At 48.7% G+C, this 16,027-nt stretch overlaps 1 protein-coding gene across 12 annotated transcripts in view; it reads right to left on the bottom strand.

Annotated features, from left to right (window-relative positions):
* PLXNA4 (plexin A4) overlaps positions 1–16,027 on the bottom strand; it is a 418,723-nt gene that overhangs the window by 206,166 nt on the left and 196,530 nt on the right. For all 12 annotated transcript variants that reach the window (XM_035566562.2, XM_035566564.2, XM_035566563.1 and 9 more), the window contains exon 4: positions 5,789–5,920. In XM_035566562.2, the coding sequence (XP_035422455.1) occupies positions 5,789–5,920 (132 nt within the window). The remainder of the gene's footprint in view (positions 1–5,788; positions 5,921–16,027) is intronic.

Raw genomic sequence — 16,027 nt, 5'->3', positions numbered from 1 at the left:
CAGATGGCAAAGTGAAAGCCATAGTTCTGCCCCCAAATGGAGGAAACATATAAGAGAGAGTAAGTGTAGAGTTCAGGCACAAATAATGCCACCACCAAGACTGAACATAGGTCCCAAGACTGAGGGACGGTGGGAGATGCAATCTCAGATGCCCATGCATCTCATGGGATGGAGACAGACCCTGGTGGAATATCTTCTTCTGCCATAGATGGCTCATCTGGGGCGTTTCCAAGACCTTGAACTGGTTCCTCACCTGATCACCCCATTTTTCTGTTATGTACATCTCTCGTGGAGCACACAACCAACCTGGCAGGAGGTGCAGTGTGTCCCTACTCTTACAGCTGCTTGCTCCTAGGATACCCAAATGAGTTCAAATCAAGCTAAACTGTGACTTTTTGCCATAATATGCATTATGTCAATAAAGAATTATTCTAAGAGAGTCAGCAGCACAATGTGCTGCAGTTTTGCCAGTGGGCCAAATTGCTTTTATCATTCTTGGCTGGCATATATGGGCTCTCATACAGTGTCTTTTCCATCCTCAGCTGAGCATCCATGTGGGTTTTTCCAACCATGCAGTCATTTCTCAGAGGGCATCTGACCTTATTTAACAGGCCCTTAATTAGGTGAAAGCTAATGCAAGGGAGAGAGGAGTTCAGCCTCCGATATTGCTGAGGGTGATGAGTGGTATTTTAATGGCAGGCAAGAAGAGTCAAAGAGAACAAAAGTTGCCTCTGCCACCAGCTGGGATTACACTCGCCGCTTGTTAGAGATTGACTGAACTCTAGGAACTTTTCTTCCCTACGTGTTTTGTGCAGGACTGCCCAAAAGCAGGGTATCAGGGCAATGAAATGGGCAGTTAGGAGCCTCTTTTGAGGATGTAGAGAGAGCCAAACATGACGCATCTTCATAAAGAGAGAATTTATTTCAGCACTTTACCTGGGCCTCTTAGAAGCTCTGATGACCCTGATCTTACCTAGCACGTCAGCCTGGTCCAGGAGCAGCCAATTACTCCGAAACAGAGACCATACTGTCAATATCCTTCCCTCCTAGCTTTCAGAAGTTGAAGAGTAAAGTCCTGCAGAAAACCTGAGCATCTCCAAAGAGTGAATGAGAGCAGAGCAATCACCTTCCACGCACAGCGGCCCCTTCTGCAAGACGACAGACACTGCCCCCAAAACCTTCTAGGCAACTGAGTTAAAAGATAGACATCTGCAACAGCAGGGCTGATATTTATGACAGTTTATGGGTGTCTCTGCTGCTTTTAAATCCCCAGGTCAAAAAGTCAGACTTATTAGGCAATCTCAGCATGCCGTTTTCAAACACAATCATTTCTGTCTTTTCCGGTGTCTTGGACCAATGATGAAAAACATGGTCTGCATGCAACCTTATGGCTCGCAAACAAACAAATGCAAATTAAAAGGAAAAACTCTTGAGTTATTTTTAAAACTTGTGATCTTGAGCCAGTGTTTGTGAGGACAGGCTCAGGCTGACAATCCCCTGGAAACAGACACTCCAAGCCTAGGAGTTAATGCTAATTGAAATCTTGTGCAAAGACCACATTTGAAGAAATTAAGCTATAATTAGGTAAAGTTATTAATGATTGCTTTAACTAATTGATATGATAACACAAGCAGCAGACAAGATTTTAATCAGTGGTCATGAAATCAGAAGTAAACCAAGCAGTCACCACCTCTTCCTTTGCAGCTAATTTGCACACAATAATTCTGTTGCAGATAGTGACTCAGAGGCAAAGGGAAGAAGAATAAATCTCAGGAGACAAATAGGTAAAAGCCTCCCCCGTTTTAATGAGAAACAGACACAGAAAGGCCAAAAAGATCCTGTCAACATGATTTGTGATACCGTTACTTAATTTTTACCAAATGCTTTTTCTGCCATGCTTTAGTTGAAGTACATATTTATTTGATATTTCATTGGCAGCGTTTAAAAGAGACCCCCAAAATACCTATCTGATTCTGCTACGCATGGCCCTCCCAGTCTCACCTTTGATATACTGGCATTTTTTAGGGCATGATAGCACTGCACAGATATGGGTTATTCTCAGATCGTGGATGCCTTTCTGCTAGTTTACAGGGAAGAAGCACAACTTTCCACTCACCTGCACAAAACAAAACTGCCAGCAAATCTCCTTCCTTGAGTAAAACATGGGGTTACTCATAAACTGTTTTCAGTCTTCTCTAACCATTAGTTAAACCAAAAGGAGGAGGCAGCTCAAAGCCTTGGAATTTTAATAAAATAAAGTTGGGGTCTCTTGCTGTTTGCTTTCTATTTTTTCAGCCTTTAAGTTCGTTTTCTCTAGCTCTTCCCTTTGATCCCCCTATATCAAAGGGAAGAGCGAAGTTTCTCATATCTTGGAGTTGCTTCCAGGTGCTGCATCAGCTCTGCAAAACACACCCAACGCTGGGAGAGACCCAGGAGCTTGACATGCTGAAATGGAGTTACTTAGGGGTAATCTTCCAAAAATTAGTCTAGTGCCACAATTTAAAATAGCATCCTGCCCCTCCTGATGTACAGAGGTTGTGTGTAAATATCAACACTTCAGCATTTAGGAGGCAAGGAGACCTGGTCATCCTGTGGTGTGGGGGCAGCTGGAAGAGAAGAGAGCAAAGGAACTGGGGTGCCAGGAGTGCAGGAGTAACAGAAAAGCCTGAAAATGAGAGGACAGGGCCAGAAAGAGGGATGGGGATTGGAGAGAGGCAGAGAGAGCAGGAGAGGACTGAAAAAGGGATTTCAACCCCTGCCCAGAGCTCCAGGGAGGTTGTAGGCTCAGGCTTCTAGCTTGGTAGGAGAAAGAGGGTCTGAGAGAGGGTGAGAGGAGGAAGAGGGACCTGAGGAAATGTGTGTGTGTGATGGGGAGCAGAGGAGATGCAGAGACACTGAGGATTTCCTTCCCCTGCTCCTCCAGCATTCCCCATCTGCTCCTCATCCCCTCACATCAGTGTGTGAGGCACAGGGCTTTCTGCTGTCTGCGCACCAGAAAGAAAGAAAAAGAAAGAAACAGCCCAAGTCTCCAACGTACCCATATCCCCAAGCCCCCAGGGAACACGTAGATGGAGGGACAAGTGACATTCAGAGAGATAAGTGGGAAATCAAAACCCCAGAGCAGCTCCCTCCCTGCTGTCACCACATGAGACCTCCCGGTCAGTGGGAAACCCCATCCTGCTAGTAACTCACTCAGTGCCCTTTGGAAAGGCTGGGGCTGAATGGCAGGTCTGCTGATAAACCATAACAGGTCCTGCGCATGCTCCAATCCTTCCCACTCTGCCCACAGGGTCCTGAAACATGCATCCACACTGCTTTACTACACACCTGCACCTTGGTGAAATAACGGGATCTTTGTATGTTTGGTGACAAATCTTCCCCTCTGCTTCATTTGATCACTCTGCCTGTAAAGTATATATTTATTATATATAGCAGAGCCCTTCTGCTGGTGACAAGCTGCTGCATCCTGCTCCTGAGAGCGCAGCATTGCTCAGGTAGTGCTTGTAACTGCTCGGCATTCAGGGGAACTGCAAGGGTCGACCACAGGGCTGTGATGGATGAAAACCATCTGGGACAAGATGAAGGAATTGGTTTATCATTGGGGTTCCCATTCCTGCTGAGGACTGACGAGTGATGAAGCTAAGCCCAGGAAGACTGCTTTTAATGGAGCAACTGAACACCCAACAGAACTGCTCGCATCTCTGGGGCACGGCCAAGGTTCAGCCCTGAAGACTGAGGCTGGAGAAACCCTGGTCTGTGCCTGCCTTTGGAAGGGTCAGGTCAAGCTGTCACCCTCCTGTCCCTCACCTCCACAGACCTCACAATACTTAGGGATTTCTGTGGGCATTGAGAAGCTTTGATAATTCGGGGATTCGTCCATTTATGAAAAGGACCGTACTACATGGCTTGTACAACAGAGCCAACACATCCTCCCCAAGGCCGGCCTCTTCCACGCCACTCTCCGTCTTGTCTTCAACCCCTGCACCTTCTCTGTGCCCTTTTCACTAACCTTTGGGTTTCAAAGATGGGTGGGTGGAGGTGGTCTAATAAATGACAGGGAAATTGGGACCGGATTCTCCATGGGGTTCCACAAACAACCTCTGCGGGATCCTAACCAAAAAGATTAGTCTGCTCATGTTATAGTGGTCAGGGAAAAGCAGGTAGTTAAAATATCAGCAAGAATACATTCTTGGAAGTTTCTGGAGGAAAAAGAAGTTACTCTTCTTGTTCCAAATTTCATTTTTTAAGGAAAGGGAGGGGGGGTAGGAGGTGAGTGAACAGTGGTAAGACCGGGACTGTTTTCACTTTGGCATTGCTGAAGACATCCTATCCTTCCCAGCATGGAGCAGATGAGAAAGAAATCCAAGCTGTGTCACCACATCCCTTCTCCTGGGTTATCATCATCTCACAGCCTTGCTTATGAAGACGAATGGACAGAGTTTCTCCACTCCCCACGTAATATTTGAGGTACAGATACTCACAGCTCTGAGTGAGGGCTGGAAACATGAGAGCCTTCACAGAGACAAAACGTTTAAAATAAAACATTTCAGTCAGAAGAAATGACCGTCACAAATAGCTTGGAAATGATCAACTCCAGACTGCTCCAGCCACCTGAAGAGGATGTGAGGAAGTCCTATAAAATCATGACAGGTGAAGAGGGGACAATCATTCACTCCTGCTTCTTATGAGGCAGGAATTAGAGGGTGGACAAACAGCCATAATAGTGGAAGAGTGGAGAGGACACCATGGCCTGCTGGAACACTGCTGGAATGTGGCCTCCCAAACACAGACCCTTCAGGCAGTACGTGAAGGCAATAGGAAGCGTTTTAAGTTGTTTTTTTTTTTGTTTGCTTGTTTGTTTTTTCTTCTGTCTGGTGCTGTTTATATGGTGCAAGGCCAGGAGAGCAATATTGACTCAATGAATCATTGAACTCTAACGCATGGGTGAACACATCACACTTGGACTGGGCGCTGCAGTCGAGCTGAAGCCATGCAGTAGGGCACCCACATCACCCTACCACATTCCCTCTTTGCTCCTTTTTTATCTAGGCATCCTAAAGATCCTCACAAGCATGTACAAATTAACCAGTTACAATAAGAAGTCCCTGCATGTCCACAAGGCTAATTGCAAAACAATTAATTTCTTCATGCAAAACTAGTTCTCCCAACTCAAAGGGCAAACTTCCTTAAGGTCAAGCACTCTGCTGAAACCAGCCACACTTCCCTGTTGAACACCCAGACTGGTTCTTCCCTGGCCTCTGGGTGGTAATATTTTCAATAATACAAATACTAATAACAGCAGGAATGTCACAATAAAATTGGCCTGCACCCTGGCAGGCAGTGTCCCACACTCCAGATCACCGCGTCTCAGAGAAGCTCCAGCTTCTCCAAATACTCCGTTTGGAGCCAAATGATCCAGCATTGCATTTACCCACCCTACCCGTTATCGGTGGCAGATGCAGCCACAGTTTGAATGGGGGTGGAGAGCAACGTGGCACGCAGCAGATGCGACAGCAGCTCCTTGTCACGTAGCCAGCAGGACGTGGACTGCATAAGGCAATGCTGGGAGTGGTTTCTCCCCCCGAGGTCTGTGCCCCTGGCCCCTCGATAATATCCATCAGTGTGTAAATGCAAGGGTTTCTAAGCACAATCTTTAAATATTCAACAGAGCACAAGGATCTTTTGTAGGAGCTGTTTTTACTCTGAGAATTTCAGGCCAAATTCTGCCATCCGTTGCATGGCCAAGCCAAAAAATTTCCAAACATCGTGGTCTGACAGGGTTTCTTACCTGCTTCTCGGACATGATATAGAGGTGTTCATGATCCACTGAGAAGGCCATATCCCGTAATACGGGGCCGGTGTCCACCACCTGCACTATCTCATACTCCAGCGTGTTCTTGGTGGTGCCATCCACACGGATCTGCAGGAAAACAAAAGCAGGTAGAAAACATGAGTATTTTTCCTCCTTCCATTTGGACTGTAGGATAATCCTTGGAGAAAAGCATTCTTGCTATATCTTTCAGACAACAACCACTGTCATCACAAAATGAACTTTCCCCCTGCCTCCTCACTTTAAGGATAAAGCAGTTTAACTGCTTTTTTTTTTGGTCCCATCGACACAAGAGAACTGTAGAAGAACAATCCAGAGCCTGCTCATTTTTCTCTGGCACTATCAGTGTATTACTGTTGTTGCCTGGACAAATCTACCCAGCTGAAAATGGTGGCACAAAGGGCAGAATTTGTGATGATGATGTGCAAAAGAGAAAAAAAAAACACACAAGAGCCTACCAGACCGACTCACTCAAATGCTAGTCAGATGCTATTATGGTTCTTATTGCTAATATTCCATGGGGCAATATATTACTGCAGAACACACGACACGACACAGGCTATTTCTCTTCTTGATGACCTATATCTGATATTGAAATCTGTCCTGCACAAATACGGCACCGTACGATTCCAGCCACATCTCATAACAAGGTGTCACGGAGGAACATCAATAACTGGGATGATGAGAACAGACCTGATACACAGCCCCGGTCTACCCCTGATAGGGAACCAGCCCGATGGAAGAAAGTGCACACAACTCCGTAGGTTTCTGTCTTTGCTGGTCTCATGCCAATTTCCAGAGATTGGGCTGAAAACCAGATGGAGAAGGTTTCTAATCCTTTCCATTAGTATGATCGCAATTCAGAATAATCTAGCTATCCATAGGACTGTTGGGTCCCTCTGGATATTCAGCAAAACCCACGACCATGTGTTTCAGAGTTGCATCCACGTTGCTTCTCTCCCTTGCTATCTTCACCATGTTTCCTTGCAGTTTCAGAAAATGTTCAATCCCACAGCAACCCAAACATTACAGTGCCTTTCTTTAGAAGAAACAGAGTTTTAGCTGAGCTGCTTTGTGCTCCGCATCATGACCTCCATACCTTCCTGAGTAAAGCAGGAAGCAGGATCACAGTCCCTGGTTTCTCTGATTTGTAGTTGTGTAGTTTGATAGCTGAGGGGAAAAAAAAAAAAAAAAAGAAAAAAAAAAGATAAAAAAAAAACACCCAAAAGGAAATAACAAGCCCTGGAGAAGTGATGGTATCAAGACCCATTCCCACTGTTCCCTGGCACACAGTCCACAAGCTCATTCCTTCTGTCTCAACCTTTCAGCCAAGAAACTGAGCCTGAATCATCTTCTGTGTTAGAAAGGCAAAGAGAAGGGAAGAAAGGGAATGACAGAGGGTCTGGAAAGCCTAAAAAGGGCAGCAGTGATATACAGATTTTTATCTTTGTCCTTTCCCTATCGCTCTACCCATATGACAACACCATATGACAAGAAAGAAACCTTATTTTGGAAAGATGGGGGACATGAGGACCTGGAAAATCATGTTCCATAACCCTGGAAAGATGGTGAACATGAGGCAGAGAGGATTTAGAGAGGCTCTCTGTGACAGCAAAGGGTGTGGAGGGTGCTCAGGGATGCTCAGATCCCATGAGACTGCTCAGCCTACGTGGGGCCGGGCATTGACCGTTAGGCTGGGCAAAGCAGACCGGAGGATTTGTGTTTGGTTTGTCGTCTGGATGGATCTGGTGGTGACAGCAACACACTCCACAACGTTAACGCAGATGGAGGTTGGGGGCTTAAGCCCAGCACCAAGCATCCGAGCATCCCACTGGCTCTGCCTACCTGGGAGGAAAGGGCTCACTTGTGTTCTTCCTTGGTGCCTTGAGCTCCTCCGAGTCTCTACTGGAAAGCAGTCACTGATATGTCTTACCCAGGAGGTTAAGGGACAAGATGTCAATGGGATTAGGGTGAGCCATTCCTTTTAGGACAGCCTGAAGATGGGACAGACACAAGGAAAGGACTGCAGGTCAAGAAACGTGCCCAGGGCAGCCCAGATGCCCCCACAGCAGGACCCCTTCCAATTTCCCATGGGGACTGCACCATGTTCTCGCTGGCAGGGAGCAGTGCTTGGGCTCTGCCTCAGCTTTTCCTCCCTTTCCCATCCCCTGTGGGTGCCCATGCCCACCAGAGGGCTGCGGAAGCCCCTAGATCTCATCGCCGTGCTAAACAAACCTGACGTCTTTGCAGCTTTGACCCTGATTTCTCGGCATCATCGGGGTCAGATCCGTAGGCCACTGGATATGTAAGCAGCCAATTATCACTCCAGGCTCAGTCCCCGTCCTCAGCCTTTGCCAGGCCCCATTAGAGGAGAAGGAGCTTGGAGATAGACGAGGCAGGCTGGAGAAATAGCCGGCTGGAGCTAACAAACGGGAGGCACGGCCCCCAGGGATCTGTGCTCCGGGCTTGGTGCAGGTAAAAGACTTGCAGAGGTTTCATGCCGGGAAAACAGTGACACTCGGAAGGGATTTAACAGCTATTGCTGACCTAATTGGCTGCAAAATCATTATTTTGTAAAGGAGGTGGGGGGAGAGGGCTCATTCCACTGTACGTGTGCATTTGCACACACATGCACTCATGCCTCCCGACAACAGCACGGAGATCTCTTCCTCTAGCTAAAGCTACGAAATAAGGGAAAAGAAAATTCAGAAGGCGGCCAGAAAGTCTGGCAGACATTCACCCACACCACACAGACCGTGCGAGCCCCGTGCCAGCAAGAAGGTGATTATCGCGGCTCGCAGCCAGGAGTCTGGCTGCTAACTCAAGCCATCCCCTATCCTGTTTTAAACTCTGCCCTTCGTGTGTTCGACCCCAGGCGTAGAGCCTGGATGATCCCCATCTTCCCTGCACATTCTTCCTGGGGCCGAACATCAAACGGCACAACAGCAGTTGGAGAGTTTTATTCCCTGCTCCCAGGCATCCATTAGCAGCAGAGCATTTAGGTTTCGGAAAAAAAAAAAAAAAAAAAAAAAAAAAAAGGAGAGCCAAAGAGCCTATAAAGGGGAAATGAGAAGATTCTCATCAAAGCCTGCAAGTGATCGGCGGTGATGTCAGGGATGCAGATACGATCTCTGCTAGGAAATCTTCCCAGCCTGCTGACTGTGGGGAGCTCAAGGCACGTCCCGGCATTTTGCTCTGTTCCTGCTCTCCTTCCTTGGCATCAACCAACTCTACCAAGCCCTGCATGGTAGAGTTTCCTTCTAACTAAGGTATGGGTATTCCTACCCTAAAGATGATCTTATCAGGCTGTGGGATTAGTGCCCAGGGGGGATTTCTCCTTGAAGCTGGCTGTGAACCATCCCACTCAGCACCCCAAGCCCTCATCCAACCCCACCACCACCTCGCACACCCCCAGGACCATCACCCACCACCTTTTACCCCCCACCCTGATAACCCCCCACTGCCCCACAGCCAACACACGTGTGCAGAGCTGATGGGGACCCGTTCATTCAGGCTGCACGTTAATCCTGCTTCCTGGAAGGCTGCACTCACTGGGCTTCGTTCTGCAAAGCCGGCTGCTATTAAAACATCAGCATGATGCTTCCCGAAGGTCAGCCACCAGGGGACCTATTCTGGCAGCTGTTTGTTTGTTTGTCTGAACATTATCTAGGCCTGGCTGTTTATTTACATCCATTGAAGTATCAGACAATAAATATCCTCTCCCAGTGGCAAACAGATGCTTGCACTCGAATGTTCTGGCTAGCGCCGGCTTCAAAACGATCTCCTTAATGAGCAAACAACGCCATTAATCTTTAAAGACACAGGCTCTGGCCTTTCCCGAGCTCCCACCCTGGCCATGGCTGGCCCTACAGGCATCCTGGCAAGGAGCCCATGGGTCTGGAGGATGAAAGAAGGTAAAAGATACCTCCTGTCATTTTACTGGTGCCTTTCAGTGTTATCTGGGTCCCTCCAGCTGCTGTGGGATCCACAGGAGGGCGATGCTTGAACACAGTCTCCTGGGCAAGCTGGTAGCAGATGTCTCAATCAGACCTTAATGACAGACATAGGTTTTAGAGGTTGGGATCGTATGGCTGTCGAATTAAGGGGCACGGTGAATCCCTTCAAAGCATGGGTATAATCTTAAAAGGGCCAATGAAAAGCGTTGGGGTTGGAGGACTAAGGAGGAACTGGTGCCTGCAAGCACTTAGCCCCAGTGATGGAAGACAAACCATGGTCATGGCAAAAGAGCAAAGTTCTTCAAGCTCAACAAAACAACAGAAACACCTGCCTTCCAGACCATCATGACCATATAGTTCTCTTAGCTTGTTCTTATTTTGCTAGGCTGGATGGGGATGGCCTCTTTTGGGAAGCCTCGTTGTGCAGATGGGGAGGCAAGGCAAGGAAGAGGTGAAGTGACCAAGCACACCATTGGCAGAGTTGGGAAGGCTCTCCCAAATTGCATGTCTATGTATGCAAACAGCACAGGTTCATCTGTAGAGTAACACCATTTCTGCTAAAAGCCAGCAACCACACTGCTTGCGTTTCAGCCATGGCCTAATGTCGTAAACTGAATCACTGTTTGGAGCACATGAACATCACCCAGTTTTGTTTTATCCAAGAGAAACCCAGTTCGTACACTTTGTGCTATCTGCCCTGCTATGTAAATCCCAGCAAATTAAGCATGGACAAATAGTTGTCTTCAAAATTGTCTTCAAAAGCTCACTCCATGGAAATGCTCACAGCACTCCTGCTACCACATCAACTCTATTTTCTCGTCCCATTAGCCTGGACTTGTCACTGGCAGCAAAAGTCAGCATCATTTCCACTGTGCCAGTTGAGTTCAGCTGCTTCCTACTCGTCTAGAGCCATCACCTCCTGCCCAGAGCATTGTTCCTGGCCCTGTAGAGCCAAAATGACACCCATGCCCACACGCACACATTGACTCCTCTGTATAAGGCATTTAAAACCCATCCAGGTCTCCTGAGATGTGGTCGGGAGCAGGATCACAGGCGGATGATGCCTGGCCAAGAAGACAGCCGTAGACACTGGTTGGCTGATTGTCATTGCAAATAATTAAATGAATAACTAAGGGGAAGAGGAGCTGGGTGAACCACAGCCCACTCAGCCAGCACCCTCCCCAGCACTCTGCTTCATGCAGAATCAGCAAACCCTGGGCTGATGAAAAAGGGAATTTGTCGTTGCCACCCCAGTGCTCCCAGCTGGCACTGCAGCAGCTCCCAAATCACACTGAAGGTTTACTTTGGACACAAAAATCACCCCGTTTCCCAGGGGAGGTGATTAAGCAGCTGCAAGGAAGATTGCAAGGGTGGATTGCAAAGGCAAAGCCCAAGGGATCACAGCATCAGATCCCTCTGCTTCCACCTGGGTGCAAGCGAGCAAATGCGGTGGCACCGGTTCTGAAAGGAAGAGAAACATTTTGGACAGGGAAAACCAGACCTGGCAGCACTGTCTCCGTCCCGGCCGTTCCCCAAGGCATTCCTTCTTTGTCCGCCCTGCCTCTCCTTCTCCCAGGGCTTCTCACTGAAATCACCATCATTATTTCTCACTATTGGATTAAGGCTCAGCAAACCTCATTTCTAGGAGATCCAAGCGGCCCCGTGCATCAATCCAGGCTGCTCTGAGCAGTGCCCAGCCACAGCCTTACGACTGCACGGGGGCCTCTAATACTTTATTGCTTTTCCAATATCAGTTCCTCCCCGTTTTATGAACCTAACGTTCCCCAGCAGACGCTGGGACTGCTGGCTGCCGTCCCTGGCATGGCGAGTGGGGCAAAAGCACAGCAGACAGAGCATGATCTAACGTCAGGCTGTTATGATGATAATCTATTTCTGCTCTTCCATTGATTTGGGTTCCATGATGTAGCTGTATTGATCTCAGCGAAGATGGGGAAGGGGTTGGCGATGCACCCCGTTCCTCCCCTTTCCCTCCGTTTTGGCATGTGTTTTCCAGTCGAATCATCCGTCCTAATTTGCCTAAAGCCTATTAGCAGGAGATCAATTTCTAATAAAACATGGTATTTCAATAACCCTGTCCATCTACTGATCCAAGAGGCTTTTAGAAACACTAACTGAAAGAAAAGCAAAGGGTGAGGTGTCTCCTTCTTGTGCCTGACAGCCAGCAGCCCTCTCACTTCTCTCACACAGATGTTTCGAGGTGCTGCTTGTGTGAACGGTGCCAGCCCCTCTGAGCACACATCTCAGGGCGCCTTCAGCCATATGGAGAGCAGGACCCTGGCAAACCAGGTGTTCAGCCTCAACCCTCACGCTTTCAGTGCTGCCCAGACCCAAATGTGTCATTACGGCAGCCACGGTCACCACAGGGATGCAAGCCAACCTGGGGAGGAGACCAACCCTGGCATTTGGCTTCCAAGGCAGCCTAAACTTGCAACCTCCCCCCAGATTTCACCTCTAAATCTCTGTCCCCATGATGATTCACTCAGTTATAGGCACAGACCCAAAGATGTGTACACCAAGATGCAGAAGGCACCCATACGCAGAGCACGTTCTCGCCATACACTGCTTTACATGAGAGGGACATCAAACGGGCTCATCTTGCAATCTCTTCAAGATTTACACTTGATTTACACTTCTTTTCTCCAGGAGACCTAAACTTTGCAAGTAAGCAAGACATTTGCTACAGCACTGCAACAACAAAAGAGAAGGGTTCCTCCTTTATTCCCCATGCACACGGTTCCTAGGGCCTTTTTCACGGGGTTTTCAAGGAAACAGCTTCCCTCGAATCCCACTGGCTAACCCCTACCATCTGCAGCCGTTGCACCGTAATCCTCCCTCCGCACGCCCTCAGCTGGGCTCTGGCGTGGCTGCACTGGCCAGGGCCACGGGGTCTAATCCTGCTGAGAAGTCACCCACTGACCTCCCGTGGAATCCAGCCAGGCTGCAAAATTGGGTCAAACAGAGAGGTGCCCGACTGCTGGCTAAGAGATCTCCCTTGTAGGGCAAGCACAGTGCTCTGGGGCTTCAGGAGAAGGATGGGATGAGAGGTTGATAGCCCAGAGGAGCTGTGGCTGCCCCATCCTTGGCAGTGCTCAAGGCCAGGCTGGATGGGGCTGGGGGCAGCCTGGGCTGGTGGGAGGTGTCCCTGCCACGGCAGGGGCTGGGATGAGATGGGCTTTGAGGTCCCTTCCAACCCAAACCATTCCATGATTCTGAGATTCTCTGATCTGTTTTCTTTTCCAAGTGAGACATGGGTTACCCTGCCTTGACACGGCTCCTAGATGTTTCAGGGGCACTGGGTTACAACGGATCAAGCCTGCAGTGATCTCTGATACACTGGAACGAGCCTTCTGCTTTGGTCCTGCAAGCCAGGAGACCAACTCATAGCTGGCTGAGTCCTTTTTTTCACAGTCCACTGCATGTGACTACTGTGCCATTCCACTTCATCTCTCCACCAACACGTATAGCAAGAGATACTTCTGCCTGCAGTGGATTTATGAGCGAAACTGGACATAAACAAAAAGCCAGCCTTGCGTTCTGGGCTTGGACAGCACCTACCACAGCAGCTTTATGATGGCAGCTCCCAGTACCATAAAAATAATACTTACAGCTTGAAGTGTGGCCAGTCAGGCTGTACCCGGACTGCAGGGCTCGCCCCAAACTGAAATAGCTGCAGTTCAAGCATGGACACGAGGGAAAGGCAAGGAGGTCACCAGATCCTTTCCCTCCCTTGGCAGGGAGCACGTCAGGTGTGTGCAGCTCTCACGTCCACCAGCCCATTGACAGATGACATCATTTCTGAGAGCATGGTTTACATATGCTCCCCTGGTGCTCCCTGATTGATAAATTAGACACTCACGAGCCACGTGCTAATCAATGCAAATCATTAGTTTGTAACAACACCAGGCAAGCTCGGCAGAGCTCATTTTTCAAGGTAATGGCCTGCCAAGCGATTGGTGCGTAGCAGCGAGCCCTGCCAGCAGATCTATGGGCAGGCTGCTGGCTCTCACCGATGGCATGGGGCTGAGGCCTCTGCTCTCCTGTCCCCGTGCTGAGGACTGGGCTGTGCTGCTTGGTGCAAGAGCCAGAGACACAAATCTGTTCTTCCCTTCCTTCACATGGGGCATCACAGCTCCCGTCCCTTGCCTGAGATCTTGTGACAGTGGCCACCTTGGTCCCAGGTATCTCAGATCTATGTACCACACTGCCAGGCATCCCAGGAACACTTATTCTTCACTTATTCCTAAAATAAAAGCCATTTGAGACTGAAAAAAAAGCCTGTTTTGTCCTCTTTCAGTGGAAAATGAAGCAGGATGCTGAAAGCATCGACCTGCAGCTATTTCCTAGGCAATGTCATCCTGACCACAGTGACATCTCTGGGTTTTGATGCTTGCATCAGGCATGTGTTTGGCTGAACCAATAGGACATTTGAACCCTTCAGTCACCAGATTTTATACCCAAAGTTTTTGCTTCAGGCTCTTAAACATGTTGCCCAGCTGAGCGGGTACTTTGGGTAAATAAAACTACATCAGGTAAAGGACCTGATACCACTGACCAGAGACAAGGGAGGGCAGGAGCATGGGACAATTTTGCCCATTCCTCAATCTGCAAGGAGCCCAAACATCCTCTGTGTCTGCTTCCTGAGCACCGCAGGGTCAGCCACACTGGGAACAGAGCAGTCTCTTCATCCATGGGTTAGGATCCCAATGGATCATCCCAAAGGCCATCCTGGTGCCATGCTGCCCATGGACATTGCTGTTAGGCTTTGGGATCTTGCACTTGTCTATCTGTGGCACACCTGTGGCTACTTTACAGCAATAAAGTCACCTTCTCCTACTCACAGCACCCTATTGTAAAATCTGAAAGAAAATCCCCTGGACTTATCAGCTGTGGAGTTTTTCTAGGATGTCGTGGAGTTTTAGTTTTCCAGCATGAAGGAGTTCAGATGTACATACAGCCACTGACCACAACAGGAAGGGTACAGGTCCCCAGCTACTTTGGTTTCTCCCAAACTGGTGGAATTTCATTACGGGCAACATTTCTGGGGAGGGGACAGCTAGCTTTTTAACATTTATTCTGTTGCTACCACTAGTCCTGCTTCTTCTTGCGGAAAATGTAAATAGAGGCGTTCAGTCAGAGTGGATTTTGGTTGATATTAAGGGAGTAACAATGCAAAAAAAAAAAAGAAAATTAAACTTCAATACATAAGAACACTCCTTGGGTGGTGGCTCACATGGTGCACAACCCAAAATACCTGCTCACCTCTGGTCAGCTCTTAAGCAGGGATCAAAGTATAGATCAACACAATTCAGATAAGTATGACCATAAGCATGGCCAGAAAGGCTTAAAACCTTACTGGCTTTGGGGTCAGAAATACCCAAAAGCACAGCCTGTGTCTGAATGGCCAAAGATATCAACACAGTGTTGGTCTAGGGCACAAATCCCTACACGGCATTGCTCAGAAGTTGTGGCAGATAGTATTATGGGATGCTCTGAGGACAGACGGACAGCGGCATGGGCTGGCTGAGGAATACAAGTCCTTTATAAGGGTCCGTTCATGGGGCTGAGAGACCAGAGATGAGCTCATCCTGCCGTGCCAGGAACGCGGTGACCCAGAGGGCTGGGAGCCCCGCAGGGGGTTGCAGAGCAGCACCACAAAGGGCTCTTTGACTGTGCCCAGACGGGGTGAGCTCTGAGACACCCACGGATCCTCATGACTCCATCTCGCTTGAGAGGAAGCCAGCTGCCCTTTGGCAACGGGAGGCGTGCACACACACAGGGACCCGGGCACCCGCATGGGCACGATGGCAGAAAAGCACCAAAAGCAGGCACAGCACGGCAAAATTCAGCACAGCACCATGCCACGGGGTGGAAATATTCAAGGAGGTGCAGGCACAGAGGCACCCAGTGACACCCTGCCCATCCAAATTCATCTGCATGGATTTAGGGTATGCTTTAGGGGGTCTTGGTCAGGAGCAAGGGGTCCCAGGGTGATGTGAAGATGTGCAATTTCCCTTTAGGGCATATCAGAGGCAGATCAAAGCTCCTGTTTTGCTGAGGATTTGGGCACTTTCACCACTTTCACCAAACAATGCAGATTAAAAATCTTATCCCAGAGATTCTCTCTCCGCTCCGGTAAGGTTTTCTGTTCTTGCGATGATGTTTGTGTCAGGCTCTGGTGCTAAATTGCAGCAGAAAGGGCAGAGAAATGGGGTGATGGGCT

This window comes from Cygnus atratus, chromosome 1 (genome assembly GCF_013377495.2).
Source record: "Cygnus atratus isolate AKBS03 ecotype Queensland, Australia chromosome 1, CAtr_DNAZoo_HiC_assembly, whole genome shotgun sequence".
NCBI classification, from domain to species: domain Eukaryota; kingdom Metazoa; phylum Chordata; class Aves; order Anseriformes; family Anatidae; genus Cygnus; species Cygnus atratus.
This window is presented reverse-complemented; position numbering and strand designations above follow the sequence as displayed.